The sequence below is a fragment of the Erpetoichthys calabaricus genome, chromosome 4, assembly GCF_900747795.2.
Source record: "Erpetoichthys calabaricus chromosome 4, fErpCal1.3, whole genome shotgun sequence".
NCBI classification, from domain to species: Eukaryota; Metazoa; Chordata; class Cladistia; order Polypteriformes; family Polypteridae; genus Erpetoichthys; species Erpetoichthys calabaricus.
The window spans coordinates 155,777,464-155,794,311 of record NC_041397.2 but is presented as its reverse complement, the minus strand read 5'-3'; the positions used below and the strand labels follow the sequence as shown (position 1 = coordinate 155,794,311).

General features: G+C 39.6%; 1 protein-coding gene across 2 annotated transcripts in view; it reads left to right on the top strand.

Annotated features, from left to right (window-relative positions):
• Positions 1 to 16,848, top strand: part of LOC114650327 (arfaptin-2-like) — a 207,176-nt gene that overhangs the window by 148,881 nt on the left and 41,447 nt on the right. For both annotated transcript variants that reach the window (XM_028799889.2, XM_051925749.1), the window contains exon 5: positions 10,443 to 10,664. In XM_028799889.2, the coding sequence (XP_028655722.1) occupies positions 10,443 to 10,664 (222 nt within the window). The remainder of the gene's footprint in view (positions 1 to 10,442; positions 10,665 to 16,848) is intronic.

Sequence of the window (16,848 nt, the reverse complement as noted above, 5' to 3'; positions counted from 1 at the left end):
CTAACTAACCTGTACTAATTTCCAAAATACAGTACATTTTAGATCTATCTTAAAGAATTATTATGCTGTTTTATTAATCTAATTTTTATAGAAAGTATTTCTTTGCAATTCTGTGTCCGATTTTATAAAACCATGTTATATTGCATATACTAATCTTTTTTTTTTTTTTTTTTTTTTTTACTAGAAGACACTATTGTATTTTTCTTGTATTTTTCATTTCCTGCTTATTGTGCTCAAGTCCCTTCCAGGTCACTTTGTGGAATCAGTTCATTCTCTGCACGTATTCACCGATTTTGTTCAGGTGCTTTCAGTTACGTTCCCAATTAGTAGTAAATCTAAATTGGTTTGATACGTATGATTGTGTGTTCCCTGCTGTGAACTAATATCCTGTCCAGTTTCTTCTTACCTGTGGTGGATACTGCTTGTAGAACTTTTGGCAACTTCTAAAATAGATAAATGGATTTGTTCCTTTAAGTGCCACTGGAACATGTATTTTGTGCTGTACTGCATAGTCACACTGGCAAAAGGTGTAGGGCAAGGTCTCCTAGTTTGAAAAACAACTAATAAATGTACATTAAAATGATAAATTAAAATTGATGGTTCAAAGAATGCTGCAGCAGCCAGCTTTTATATGTATCATTTTTTTCTTCTATTGCAATATAAATAATTGCAAATCATTGTTGTTTCTTTTTTTTGATCTAATTGCAATCTGTGTGCTTCATGAATTCCTCATTGAATTTGTTATGAAGTATGAGTGATGTGATCTGAAGTGAGAGGAGTGATGAAATTTAAACTCTGTCTTCAGAAACTTTGGTTTAAAATGATAATCACTTCTCACATTAGTCTGTAGTAACATGCTAATTATTGTATATCATTAATAGATGGGCACCACCTTAGAGCAATTTAAATTTGGTTGATTTTGTATTATGAGACTCAGATTACGTGCCTCGTCTGTTGTCTCAGTGTATGCTCCGACTGTGGCGAGTGATGTCCCGGTGAGGGAGACATTTTATTTGCAGCTTCGCTCGGTGGTTGATGGGTGCCCACGAGGTGACATTCCTCCGGTCATGGGTGACTTCAGTGCAGCCACTGGCACTGACAGGGCTGGCTATGAAGATTGTCTCAGTCCCCATGGGTCTGGTGACCGTGGTGAAAGTGGCTCCATGTTCATTGACTTTGCAAAAGGTCAGGGGCTGCGAATCGCTGGATCCTGGTTCCAGCGCCCAGAACCGCATTGTTGGACTTGGTACTCCAATACTGGTGGTGTGGTGAAGGAGATCGATCACATCCTCATGGGCAGACGCTGGAGGTTCTTGCAAAACTGCAGGGTCTACAGAAGTGCCCAGTTTGTGAAATCTGACCACAGATTGCTACTCTTTGGATCCAGCTTAGGTCCAGTAGGATACCACCTACTAGGAAAATGAGCCTGGACTTGGCCAGACTCCAAGACCAGGCTGTTTCTAATGAGTTTGCACGCAGTTTGTGTGAGGAATGTGCAGATTTGGGTGCAACTGCTGATCCTAATATGATGTGGGAGACCTTCCATGACAAGACCCTGAAGGTTGCTGAGGGTTGTGTTGGTGTTACTGGTGTTCCCAGAAGGAGGTGCTTCGTCTCGCAGGGCACCCTGGATATCATCAAGAGGAGTCGCAGCCCACAGCTCAATGGCAACTCTGATCTATACAGAGAACTGAGAAGGACGGCTGCAAGGGCTCTCAGGGCAGATAAAGAGGCGTTTATTAGAGGAATCTGTGAGCAAGTGACACACCATCTGCTTACAGAGGATTCAAAGCATTATGCACATCTGAATCTGTTCTTCGGAATGTTGCAGTCAGGGTGGCTTATGGAACGGTCCTTGTGGATGACACAGCAGTTGTGACCCACTGGGCTGGCTACTTTGAGCAGTTGTTCAAAGCCGATCCTCCGGCATGGACTTTGGATATCTCTGGGTCCACGGTCCTTGAGGCTGATCCTCCAATTAGCTGTGAACAACCCAATCTCACTGAGATTGCACAGGTGGTGAACCAGCTGAGGGGAGGAAAGGCTGCAGGGATCTTGGGTATCCAGGGTGAACGTCTCCAGGTAGGTGGTAAGGCTGTCCTCCTGGCATTGCAAGCAATCCTTGCTTCCATTTGGAAGACTGGCATCATCCCAACAGACTGGAAAACGGGACTTGTCGTCCCTATCTGGAAAGTGAAGGGTAATCGCCTGGATTGCAGCAACTACAGAGGAATAACACTCCTCTCTGTGCCAGGTAAAGTCCTTGCTAGGATCATCCTCGGTAGGATCCGTGATCACTTGCTCACCTACCAGCGACCGGAAACAGTCTGGCTTTACGCCTAAGAAGTCTACCATTGACCGCATCCTAGCACTGAGGGTTCTCATGGAGCGCAGACGTGAATATCGGCAGAGTTTCTTTGCAGCCTTTGTCGATTTTCGTAAAGCATTCGACTCAGTTGATCAAGCTGCCCTGTGGGGACACCCTGAGGGTTCACGGGATCCCCTCAAAGTTGCTGGATATCATGGCCGGCCTGTACACTGGTACTTTGTGTGCTGTGCAGAGTGGAGGCAGAACCTCTGTGTTTTTCCCAGTTGATTCTGGGGTTTATCAGGGGTGTGTTCTTGCTCCTACTCTGTTCAATGCTTGTATGGACTGGGTGTTGGGCAAGGTCTTGGGGTCCAGCGGCTGTGGGGCATCTGTTGGTGAAGAAAGATTCACGGATCTTGACTTTGCTGACGATGCTGTGATCTTCGTGGAGTCAATGGAGGCTCTGATTGGGGCATTCGAGAGACTGAGTGAAGAGTCTTGAGTGTCTGGGTTTGTGAGTGTCCTGGATAAAAACCAAGACCCAGGACTTTAATACTAGACTTACCAGAGCCTACGAAAAAACTTGTACTTCCGGTCCACCTTAAATCCCATCGCACCTCTCCATCAGCGTCTTTTATCCTGTAAATGTGCTGATAAAGACAAGCAGCAAACAGCCTGCTATTCCATCCCCCCATCACCGCAGACCGTGCACAAAGTTCTCCCAGCTCATGCCTTGATTATCTGGGAGCGAAGTTCTGGAGTTTTAGAGTGGAAATAATAGATTGTTATTTGGAACAAATGCATTTCATGTGTGTTCCATTTCTACAATAATCTGTGTAAACACATTGTTAAAACAGAAACGTTTTTCATATTTTAGTAGTAAATGACAGTATGTTGGCATAAACTTTATAATGTGTGAAGCCTGAAGTCCAAAGATCAAATAAACACTTTCACAAAAGGTTCAAGGATGATACAACAGCTTCCGTGGCGTAGCGGTAAGATCTGCTGACTTGTAATCAAGAGTTCCCGGTTCAATCCCGACTGACACCTATATTTGCCGTTTTCAGTAGTGAGCTGCTCTTATATTGTTAATATTATACAGTACACACATACATTTGGTTTGCGTCTGTAACAGACGGTGTACATTCATAGTACTTGTAAAAGTTACCTTTTTTTTTTTTTTTTTATACTTTTATTCTCTCGATCACGAAACATACTACCACCCCCCCAGGGATCTGACGCTGTTAGTTTTAATTTGAAACTGGGAATAACTGTAGATGAGAGTGGTGTTTTGAGGCAATGGAACTGGACATTCTCTGATCTGGATGGATAAAAGCTGACACACAAACACTGGTGAATCTGCCTTCTTTGTATTTCACCATCACTTGATTTTTTTGATTCAGTTTTATTGAGTGTTCCTGCTCACTCTGAATTAGTATGCACCTTATGGTCTATGAAAAACAGAGACATAGGTATTATTACAAGTCAGCAAACCTTACCGCTACGCCACGGAAGCTGTTGTATCGTCCTTGAACCTTTTGTGAAGGTGTTTATTTGATCTTTGGACTTCAGGGCTCACACATTATATAGTTTATGCCAACATTTTGTCATTTACTACTAAAATATGAAAAACGTTTCTGTTTTAACAATGTGTTTACACAGATTATTGTAGAAACGGAACACACATGAAATGCATTTGTTCCAAATAACGATCTATTATTTCCACTCTAAAATTCTAGCACTTCACTCCCAGATAATCAAGGCATGAGCTGGGAGAACTTTGTGCACGGTCTGCGGTGCTGGGGGGATGGAATAGCAGGCTGTTTGTTGCTTGTCTTTATCGGCACATTTACAGGACAAAAGTCGCTGACGGAGAGGTGTGATGGGATTTAAGGTGGGCCAGATCTACGAGTTTTTTCGTAGGCTCTGGTAATTCTAGTGTTAATGACCTCTTGGGCACAGCCATCAGCAGTGTGTCTGCGGAGAGAGTGTCAACCTTGTCGATAGGATTACTTACCTTGGCAGTGACATTCATGTCTCTGGTGACTCTTCCTATGAAGTCAGTAGATGGATTGGGAGAGCATGGGGGGGGGGGTCATGAGGTTGCTGGAAAGGGGTGTGTGGCGCTCCCGATATCTATAGATAAATCTTTAGAATCCTGGTGCTTCATGTCTCGCTATATGGTTGCGAGACATGGGCGCTATCCAGAGACCTGAGATGAAGACTGGACTCCTTTGGTACTGTGTGTCTCCAGAAAATCCTTGGGTACCATTGGTTTGACTTTGTGTTGAATGAGTGGTTGCTCATGGAGTCCCGAATAATGCACATTACCTGCATTGTGAGGGAGCGTCAGTTATGACACTACGCCCATGTGGCGCGTTTCCCTGAGGGTGATCCAGCTCGTAAGATCCTCATTGTTGGGGACCTGAGTGGCTGGACCAGGCCAAGGGGTCACCCATGTAACACCTGACTGCAGCAGATAGAGGGTCATTTCTGGAGGGTGGGACTGGACCGCGTGTCTGCCTGGGGGGTTGCCAACTGGGATCCCAAGTTGTTTCGTTGTGTAGTGGGTGCGGCAATGCACTGTACCAGTGCATGGTCCCCAACTTGACTTGACTTGATTTTGTAATGATGCTCTAATCAATCAGCCTCTGATCTAAATCAGCTGATTTTCACTACAAAAGATTCAATTGAAGATCAGTATAAATTGGCCATAACAAAAAATCTGCTTTTCTAAGCTTTATAGTAATTTAGTTGTAGTACTGATTTATACAAAGTATGGTGGTAGTTAAACAAGCATGTGTCTTTTTAATGCAGACTTCCTATAAACAGAGAGCTTTAAAATGATTAAAAATGTGCATGTATATTTACATTTAAAAGTTGCCTACCTGCCGATATCAATTAATTGACAAATTAGACAATTTGTGAAAACTACATTTTTTAAATTAAGCTTTGTTTCAAATAAATACATTATAGGAGAAATTAAAAAATATGACTGCTTGTAATTATGAAAAGTATTTTATCTTTAATGTCATGTATCATAATATTTTCTCTACATATGTTATCAATTAAAGCAGGAGTGGCCAACCCACGGCTCCCGAGCCGCATGCGGCTCTTTGCCTGGTTTCATGCGGCTCTTACGTTCATATCGAAGTTTGTGTTTGTGTTTTTTTTTTAATGTTCATGTTCGCTTCGCTTGAGTTCAATATGGTATTTTCGTCAAATGCGCTTGTGCGTGAGATGAAAATACCGCAAAGTTTCCTAGTAGGGGCAAGATCATTTAAGTAAACAATTTGTGTCAAGTTCGCTCTCAAAATGGCAGGGAAAAAATGCAATGGCAAAACGAAAATATGAAGATGAACACAGGACGTTTTTAACAGAGTGGGAGAGTTTATATTTTTTTGTTGAATGTAATGGCAAGCCATTCTGCCTTATATGTCAGGCGTCATTAGCGCATTTCAAAGCTTCAAATCTTCAGCGCCACTTCAGCTCACTCCATGCTAACATCGACCAGGAATTTGTAAAAGGGACTGAACTTCGCAAGCACGAGTTGGTCTCTTTGAAAACTCAGGCAGAAAAGCAGATACAGTTTTTCTGAAAATTTACGAAGCGCTCAGAGACCGTAACGCTCGCATCGTATCAACTGGCTTGGAACATTGCACGGGCTAAAAAGCCATACAATGAAGGGGAGTTCGTTAAAAAAATGCGTCAGTGACGACGTTGAAATCTTGTCTCCTGAAAACGACAAACTAAAATGCATGGTATCAGACGTCCAACTGTCCCGCCACACTGTTGAACACAGAATATCGGACATTAACACTGCTATTGAATCACAGTTGCACTCTGACCTTCAAGCATGTGAGTATTTTAGTGTCGCATTGGATGAGAGTTGTGACATACAAGACAAGCCTCAGTTGGCAATATTTGCACGGTCTGTGTCAAACGATTGTGTGATCAAAGAAGAACTCCTTGATATTGTGCCATTAAAAGACAGAACCCGTGGCATAGATGTGAAAGAAACAATGATGGCTGTATTTGCGAAAGCAACTCTGCCCATACCGAAACTAACTGCAATAGCCACGGATGGAGCACCAGCCATGATTGGATCTGTGAACGGGCTTGTGGGGCTGTGCAAAGCTGACCAAACATTTCCAGAATTTTGGAATTTCCACTGCATCATCCACAGGGAGCAACTCGTGTCTAAATCATTGAATTTAGACAACATCATGAAGCCTGAGATAGAAATCGTCAACTACATCCGCACACATGCGCTTGACCACAGGCATTTCAAGAATCTCATGGCTGAGCTGGACCAAGGGCTTCCAGGTGACCTGCCGCTGCACTGCACTGTGAGGTGGCTGTCAAAAGGCCAAGTACTCTCTCGCTTCTTTGAGCTTTTGGATGCCGTGAAACTGTTAATGGAAGAGAAGGACAAGGACTATCCCGAGCTCTCTGACCTCAAGTGGATTATGGATCTGGCCTTTTTGGTCGACATGCTGTGTCATTTGGACAGACTGAACCTGACCCTGCACGATAAGTTAAAAATGCTGCCTGACCTGGTGCAAAGTGTGTTTGCGTTTGTCAACAAACTGAAGCTGTTCAAGGCGCGTATTCAAAAGGGAGATTTAACGCATTTTCCCACTCTTCTAAAAGCCAGTGGGCAAGTCACCAGCGCCACCCTGAATAAGCAAAGAGCCAGATATGCAACACTGGTTGAAAACCTGCACGAAAGCTTTGTGACCAGGTTCCGTGATCTACAACTGAAAAGGCCACAGATTACGTTCCTCGTCGACCCATTTAATGCGGAGACTGACTGTTTGAAAGCCCCGCTAGTCACAGATGAGGCTGCGGCTGAGTTGGAGATGATCGATCTTTGTGAGGAGGACCAACTGAAACCTGCTTTAAGGGAAAGGACCATTGAGTTCTGGAAAAGTGTGCCAATGGAAAAATACCCCAATGTCAAACGGGCTGCGCTTAAGATACTGTCAATGTTTGGGTCAACATACGTCTGCGAGTCTGTGTTTTCTACCCTGAAACATGTGAAATCAAAGCATCGATCTGTTCTGACTGACACCCATGTGAAAGAATTGCTTCGAGTGGCAACACCGGAATACAAGCCATATTTGAAGAGGATTGTTCAAGGCAAGGAATGCCAAAAGTCCCACTAAGCAACATGCATAGTAAAAGAAAAACGCTATTGTAAATTATTATATTTTTGTTTGTGAACTTGGTTGAACTGAGAGTTTGTGTGTGTGAGACAGTGCACACAATGTTCATTGTTGAAAATGACTGGCCTGTGGTTTTAGTACTGTAGGAGTCAATTTCTGTCATTATCATGTTGGTGTGTGACATTTACAATAAATCTGGCTGAGCAGAGGTGTGTGTGTGTGTGAGGAAGGGATGGGTGATGTTCATGTGTGCCCATGTGTATGATGTGGCTCTTTGTGGTAACACAGTAAAAAATGTGTCTCTTGGTCTCTGACTGGTTGGCCTCCCCTGAATTAAAGTATGCATTTTAGTAGGATTTTATTTATGTTAGCATTTTTATAAGCTTACAGATTTTTTTGTAAAAATGAACAAAGTAACAGTTATATAAAATAACTTTTAAGGCTTCTCCCTCTTCTCAGAATCGGCCCATCCAGTAATATGATATTGATGATCAGTTATCAGTCCTGGGAAAACCTGATTGGAGCAGTCCTAATTTTAATTGGTGGACATTGTCAGAACTTTTTCTCAGTGCTTATGTGTAACTTTCAGAATTTTATTTTAATTAAGAAACCAAATAAACCAAACCCCCCCCAAAGAACATCAACAGTAACTTATTCATTATTATTTGACCAGGAAGCTTCTGACTGTCAGATTTTTCTCAACTTTGTTATGTACTCTGTTTGAAGGCTTGTTTAAAAACATCTAATCAAATAAAATCAATAAAATTACTTAAAAAAAAGACTTTCTCTGACTTTCAGATTACAGCTTTTTTATACAGTGATCCCCTGCCAATCGCGGAAGTTACGTTCCTGACCCACCCGTGATAGGTGAAAATCAGCGATATAGAAAGACCAGATTTTTTTTATAGTTTAAGCCTTAAAATACCCCTCCCACACGCTTTAAACACATGTAAACTTATTAAAACACACTTTGGATACACATGTGATACACGGATGTCAAGCTAAAGATATGAGTAACATAATAATAATTATCAGTTTTACGTTCTCCTGTATGGTCAAGGTCTTCCTCTGGCGCTTAGGCTCACTGCTACCAGAAGGCTTAGAAGATGCAGGACGCTTGGGAGCCATCGTAGGGCTTAAAACAAAACGAAAAGTTCACAAAAGTTTGCTCAGAAAAGTCGACCACAAGCAAGGTACGCGATATGTCAGGGACTCACGCTCGCTGTTCTTGCGCGATTACACCACATTAGCAGCAACCAATCAGAGCCCAAGGGAATAAAATACGCTCTGATTGGTCAGCCAATAACGGGCTTTGTAATAAATCATCTGGGTGGTGTAATGCAAAACTCTTTGTCTGCTGAAAACGGTATGCTTTATTATGAATTGGCTGCAAAGTACACTACAGGTAGGATGTACTTATTGAATTTTTCCACGATATAGCGGTGGTGCAATAGCTGAACCGCAATAGAGCGGGGGTCTACTGCATTTTACTTTAACTCTGTTATTCATGACTGCATCAGATAATCATTAACTAACCAAGTTCCACTTTCAGACTGCTTTAATTAGGCTTAATTGTGTAACTGATTTAACTTCAGCCCTGAAGTTAGGGCATTTCTTGAAGCCAGTAATCAGTATCAAAATAACAACAACAGTTCAGATTAGAAACTTGCAAGAGACTGAATATCATATCAGTTACTCCAATAGTTACTCAATAAACTATGCTAAAATAAATAGTGGTCTTCATTTATTACAGTGCTACTGTGTCCATTGATTAGTAATGAGTGCTAAATTGTATAAATTCCTGTTAGTTTTTAGTGAAGGTTCAATAGATAGATAGATACTTTAGAGGGGTCAATTGAAAATGACTTAAGAAATCTGTTCCCAGCACCTTTTCTATCTAATTTTTTCTCTAATTTAAAACTACTGTATGTGTATATTACAGACCAATAAAATAAACAGTACCACTTATTCTGATCAAGTACTGCCCATTAAAATACCACAGAGGCAGTTGAACGTTATTAAATATTATTTGAATTTACTCTCAAAAATGTCTCTGATATTTAGTTGAGTGCACCTTAGGAAATCTTAGGAAATATTTTAACCACTGAGCTAGTTTGTGCAGTAAAGGGTATTTCTGTATTTTTACATTAACATTTTGAAGATTAAATCAACTAAATGATGGTGTTTGCCACCTTATCAAGTAAAATAAAAAATATATCACTTTCTATGGTGAGCAAGTTATTTTTTTATTCATTAGAAAAAGTGAATAAACAGTATATAAAAATGGTGTTGAGAAGAAAAGCAGTTACACAAAGTGCACAACAATGTGAAGGGATCAACTGCAGCAGACATGGTGCAACGTTGTTGCTTCACTTTTAATTTTTATATTGATGTGATTGCAATGTGATTTTTTTCGAGCACGGTTTTGGCATATGACAGTTACCACTTTAATGACTTCTTGATTGAAATGATCATTTACATACCTGAGCAAAGAATAAAACAGTACCTTTTTCAAATGATTTTTGAAATGATTTAATAAATTTCTTTATAAATACAATCACCAGTACAGGATATGTTTGCAAAACAGCATTCATGCTGAAATTACTCTACTGAACCATTTGTTATATCATCAGTATCATTTTTTTTTTAATATTAATTTTGCAGGCATCTTTTTTCAAACTGGTATATGAATGAAAGAGTCTGAACAGTGATTGATCTTTAATGCCTTTAACTTTTGTGAATTATTGTTTTATAATTCTGTTTTTCTTTTTTCTGCTGTGGGTTTAAACAAATTTTAATTTTGTAAAAGTAATTATTGTTGTTTTTGTTATTATTAATTAATAAATTGGTAAAAGAGTTGCACAAATTATGGTTTTCTTGATTAAAAATATGTGTTTTATTAGGTAAATATTTTTTCAGTTTTAAATGTGTTAATTATATTTTGAATTATTTTATCTGTTCTCTAGTGTACAAAACAGTTGATTTCTGAGCGATTTGGCAAAGGATCACGCACAGTGGATCTGGAATTGGAGGCTCAGATAGATGTATTGAGAGACACAAAACGGAAATATGAGAATATCTTGCGATTGGCAAGAGCTCTGACAAACCATTTCTATAGTATGGTACAGACCCAGCGTGCACTCGGAGACACTTTTTCTGACCTGAGCCAGAAATCCCCTGAGTTACAGGTACATATGTTTACTTAATATTTAGCGTCTATTAATTGACTTTAATGTGTTAACATTCTGTTATAATTTGATGGTACATTTAAAGTGCTTTTGGAATTTTTACTATTATCTTCTTTTTTTTTATCTATTTTTAAGACCATAAAATAATAATTCACATGCTGTAAATATACTACATGTACAATTGTTTACTTTTATATTTTCCTAATTACCCATTGATGCTTTACATTGTTATTGTTTATTGCTTTATTGTTACTGATTATCCCAAAGAATAAGGTAAGTGCTAATAATATAGACATATTTATGACTTCAATTAAATGATAGGTTCAGTATTTTACAATTAGAAATTATTTCTGCACAAACATGATAATTTTGTAAATACATATATAAATTGTGTTCTGAAGTTAAGTGTTTCCTACATATTTTATAAAATACGTAGCCAGTCCTAGCTTTTTATACTGGAGTCTTATATGGAGAGTGAGATGCTAGAAAACAGAAACCTACAGAATACATCCATTTTCCAAGCCAAGACAGTTGTCAAGTATTAATCTGTGTCTTGCAATTGCACACACACATTTTAAAATTGCTTTTGGTGTCATTTTTTTGACCAAAAAAAAAATAAACACAGTATTACAAGATCAGCCGTTTTAAAAGAATACCAGCTGTGCATATTAACTCACTACTTGTTATTTCCGCAATAATCTTTCACCCAGAGTGCATAGTTTCCTCTCAAAAGATAAAATCACAGTAAACTGTTTGTGTTACATGCTTGATATAATGTTGATTTACTTCCATATTTAATGAAGAACTCCTCCCACAAAGGCTTCAAACTTCAAACACAAAAGAGAACAGAAAACATATCCTTACCTCAAAAAAAATAGTAGATGTACTTTATTTGTCCCCAACGGGACATACAATAAAACAAATAACAACCCCCTAAACACACACAAGAAGTTCTAGAGATATTGGAGAGATGCTGCAATCAATAACAGGGCTACAGATGGCAGTAAGATGGTCAAACCTGTCCAGATAATCATTTGAAGGTGTTAACATTTAACTAAAGCAGGTCCAACTTGTTGTGTCTGAAAAGGGAACTGCCATTAGGCATTGGTTCAGAATTGCACATTGTTCTGTTGCCAAGTTAAAAAAAAAAAAAATCAGCAAGATAATACAACTGCTCCTAGGAAGTACATTAAATTTGTAATGTGCTCACATCTCCTTCATAAGTCTCCGGACCCTCTCCTGTTTTTACCACTCTGTCTTATCATATCAGATGAAAACTGGCTTGAATTAAATGTCCAAAATATATTTAAGTTGGTTCTCCACGGTTAACATGTGCCACAGTATCAGGAACAGTCCGTGACTCACCATTCCACATAAAAGTTCATCCAACTTATTTAAAAATGATCGAACATTCCATAGACAGTCCTTTCCACCTTACTTTTATCCTTGCTCCGTATTTTTTCCATCTTTGGACAAGCTTATTCAGAAATAAGGTGCAATAGACAGCTGAATAGGGAAAGATGAAATTTCTAAACCCCTTGTGTTGTCACAAACATAAGACGGAAGCCATGTTTTTTTATATCAAAGCTTTTGCTGCTTCATTGCTTTTCACTATGACCACTCACTTAACCGTGGACTTATTTATTAAATTTAATATTGGTTTTTTTTTGTATCAGTAAGGTGCTGCTGGAGTAAGTGAATTTCCCCTTGGGATTAATAAAGTTATCTATCTATCTATCTATCTATCTATCTATCTATCTATCTATCTATCTATCTATCTATCTATCTATCTATCTATCTATCTATCTATCTATCTATCTATCTATCTATCTATCTATCTATCTATCTATCTATCTATCTATCTATCTATCTATCTATCTATCTTCTTTTGCTGTAATTAAACTCTGCTGTTAGACTGTGGTACTTAAGCTGCATGGTTAGAAGGCTGCAGGGCTGGAAGAAATCTGTCCAAAAATGATGAAAACCTTGGATATTGTGTGGGCGCTTTGGGTAATTCACCTCTTCAGTGTTGCATGGCAGGCAGGGACATTGCCTTGGGAATGGCAGACTGGAGTTGAGTGTGTTCCAGTTACCTGGGTCACACTTCTCAGTCTACCTTGGAAAACCTATTATAGGGTACACCATTTGACAACTGAACCTCAGATCCAAACAGAAAAATTTAGGAATCTGTTCTGTCACTGGCAAAAAAAAAATTATTTTCAGTTGCAGTTATTTGAAAATTAACAGATTTTGTCAGCATGCTTTTTGTAGATTTGGAGAAACCTGTGGTATTACTTTCATGAAAAGGGTATCGTGGTGCATCTGAGGACTGGAGTGTATCCCATCTGAAAACCTAGAGATTACACCTCTGCTTTTTGCTGATGATGTTGTCTTCACTGCATCAAACTGTGATATCCAGTACACAGGAACAGTTTAGAACTGAATGTTTTGTGGTTGGAATGAGGATCAGAACACAGAGTCTTCTCCTAGAAAGAATCTCATAATCCCTTCAAGTAGTTGGAGTGAGTAACTGCCCTACATGAAGAACGTTCAAGTACCTCTGGGTCTTGTTCATGAATGAAGGAAGATGTGATCATGATATTGATCAGTGAATGGGTGCAGTAGCATTTTTGTGTGTGCTGCATTGCAGACTACTGGTGAAGTAAGAGAAAAATCCTTAGATGAAGGTTTTGATTTACTAACCAGTCTATATCCCCATCCTGTGATCTTGAGTTAAGAGTAGTGGTTAAAAGAATAAGATCACAAGTGGGCAAAATGTTTCTGCACAGGGTTGTTGGTCAGAATCTTTATGATAGGATGGGACATTTTTCTTATTACTTTTTCTGAGGCCTGAGAATTTTCTGCTTTTTCTCCCATTTTCTTTACAATCAATAAAAAAAAAAGTTTCCAAAATTTTTTCATGATAGAGTGAAAACCTTAGAAGTAGAACTTTTGCTTCTCTGCATTAACTGAAGCCATTTTAGGTAGTTTCGCATGTATATAGAATTCCCCCTTTGAACTTTCCATGGTAGGTGTACGAGGCATGGGCCACTGCCAATCCAGGACATGCTTTGGATTGTATTTTACAGTCTGCTTTGGACTATCAAGGGACTGCCCGGGAGGTTTTGAAGGAGGTTGCTGTGGATTAGTTGTACTGGTCAGACCAGGTCAGTGTGTTACTACTGCTATCCACATTAGGATAAGTGAATGAAAATGATGAAAACAATATCATCTCTGACAATGTTTTCAATGTATTTGGTTTTACACAATATATAGTACAGTTCTACTTGCAATGCCATAACAAAACAGAAATTAAAATGCAACTACACATAAAAATATTGATTAATAAAAAACCCGATACAAAGTATACACAAAAATATACAGGGATCTGATAAAAATTACATCTCTACATTAATTACTTTTAATAGGCTAATGGTCAACTTCATACTGCCAGAACATCATCAGTGTACTATTATTTATGCACAAATTTTTGAAGCCATATGCAAAAAAAAAAAGTGTGTTTGTATATGTAATAGGGGGTTTGTACATGACGGTGTAAATTTCTTGATACCATTTGACAGACTGCTCTTACTAAATGTGATAAGTGGTCCGTGGTGCTGTGCGAATTTTAATCCTGCCTCAAAAAGTGTAGGCTCCAATTGGGTCGTTTCACTCCATGGTTATTTGAGGTGCTGGTTGAATGCGCCGCAGACACATGCAAAGGCTGGCAGATCAGTCAGGTATCTCAATTGTGTCACGATGGAGGCAGCTCATTACACCTGTGCCTAATTAGAGAGGCAATATAAAAGGAGTATGCACAGCAGAAAGGGTAAGACAGAAAAAGAAAGAACAGCCAACAACAACAGAGCAGTGAAAACACTAGACAAGCCAGCCAGCGAGTGTGGGAGAGGCAGTGAGGTCTTTGGCCCTGTGGGCATTGTCACTTTTGTCAAGGAGTGGGTGCGATCAAGATGGAGAGCTCTCCAGGGATCTGAAGCACACCAGGGGAGCGAGAAGGATGAAAAGAGGACAAAAGACCCTGAGCAATTTGGCTGACAGCACTCGAGGCAACTAAAGTGGGGGTTGGGCTGGTGAGGACCATGGCTGCTGGTGTCTCTACCAGCTTCGAGTGTAGTGGGTGAGCTGAGGAGATGAAGTGGAAGTTGTGATAGGCTCATCAGACAAAACATTGACCCAGTGATTTTGCAGTTGGTTTTCACTCTCATTTTAAGTCTTGAATTTAAACTCACTGATTGTCACTGTTTTAATGGATTATTTATGTATTTATTTATGTATGAATGTATGTATTTATTAAACATTTTGCACTGCACTTTGGACACTTTGATTTGAATGGTTTTCCCCTTGCTATGTATGTGCCCTCATTTGCCTGGCTCATCTTGCTTACGGAGTGGGAGCATGAAGCTGAACCACACTGTCACTCTCAAACATTATAACAACTGTGAACAGAACAGGCTATTCAGCCCAACAGGGTCATCCATCCTGCTGAAATCTTGACTAGATGTTATTTTGGAAAACCTAGGTGAAGATTTATAAAACTTGCATATGCACAAAAAGTGGCTTCACATGTACATTCAAAACTTTCCATACAAACGTCTGGATTTAAAAAAGAAAGAAAACTTGATGGGAAAACCTACATATATTTATGGTAACTCTGACCCATGTGTATGAAGCATTTTGGAAAAAGTGAAAAATGACAAAACCCTTCATCAAGTAGGGTAATACAGCTAAATGATGACATGCATATAATAATTCATATCCCTAATCTGTTATTATAATGTACTTTAATGTGACAAACATATTGAACCTCAGATTGATGAATATGATGGACAAAACTCTATTTTAATTAACTGTTAAGAGGGCAGTGCTGTGTATTTGCGTTGAAGAACCTTTTTGCTTTTCCTCAGTTTATATTGGCTACTTGCTGTCATTTCTTAGGATGAGAAACCAATGCTATTCTTTATTGTTAATAATTGCATTAAGTAAAACACAGGTGTGATTCACTCTCTTCATATAGAAAGCTATAAATCTAATGCCTTCAGCCATAGCCTAATAGTCTGACACAACATCATTTTTCTTTGCCTATATGTTGAAGTCATTGTCTGCTTCTTCTTTTGGCTGCTTCTGTTAGGGGTTGCCACAGTGGATCAGCTTGTTCCTTATCTTCCTGTTCTCTACATCTTGCTCTGTCACACCCATCACCTGCATGTCTTATCTCACCACATCCATAAACCTTCGCTTAGGCCTTCCTCTTTTCCTCTTCCCTGGCAGCTCTATCCTTAGCATCCTTCTCCCAATTTACCCAGCATCTCTCCTCTGCACATTTCCAAACCAACGCAATCTTGCCTCTCTGACTTTGTCTCCCAACCATCCAACCTGAGCCGACCCTGTAGTGTACTTGTTCCTAATTCTGTCCATCCTTGTCACACACACTTCAAATCTTAGAATCTTTAACTCTACCACCTCCAGCTCGGTTTCCTGCTTTCTGGTTAGTGCCACTGTCTCCAACCCATATAACAAAGTTGGTCTCACTACCATCCTATAGACCTTCCCTGTCAATCTTGCTGATACCTGTCTGTCACAAATTACTCCCAACACTCTTTTCCACCCATTCCACCCTGCCTACACTCTTTTTCACCTGTCTTCCACAATCCCTTTAACTCTGTACTGTTGATCCCAAGTATCTAAACTCATCCACCTCCGCCAACTCTACTCCCTGCATCCTCACCATTCCACTGACCTTCCTGTCATTCACACACATCTATTCTGTCTTGTTCCTACTGACCTCCATTCCTCTCCTCTCTAGAGCATATCTCCACCTCTCCAGGGTCCTCAACCTGCTCCCTACTCTGGCTATAGATTACAATGTCATCAGCAAACATCGTAGTCCAAGGGGACTCCTGTCTAATCTTATCTGTCAACCTGTTCATCACCATTACAAATAAGAAAGCTCAGAGCTGATCCCTGATGTAATCCCACCTCCATGTTGAATACATCCTTCACTCCTACTGCAGATCTCACCACTGTCACACTTCCCTCGTACATATCCTATACAACTCTTACATACTTCTTTGCCACTCCCAACTTCCTCATACAATACCACAACTCCTCTCGATGCACCCTGTCTTATGCTTTCTCCAGGTCCACAAAGACACAATGCAATTCC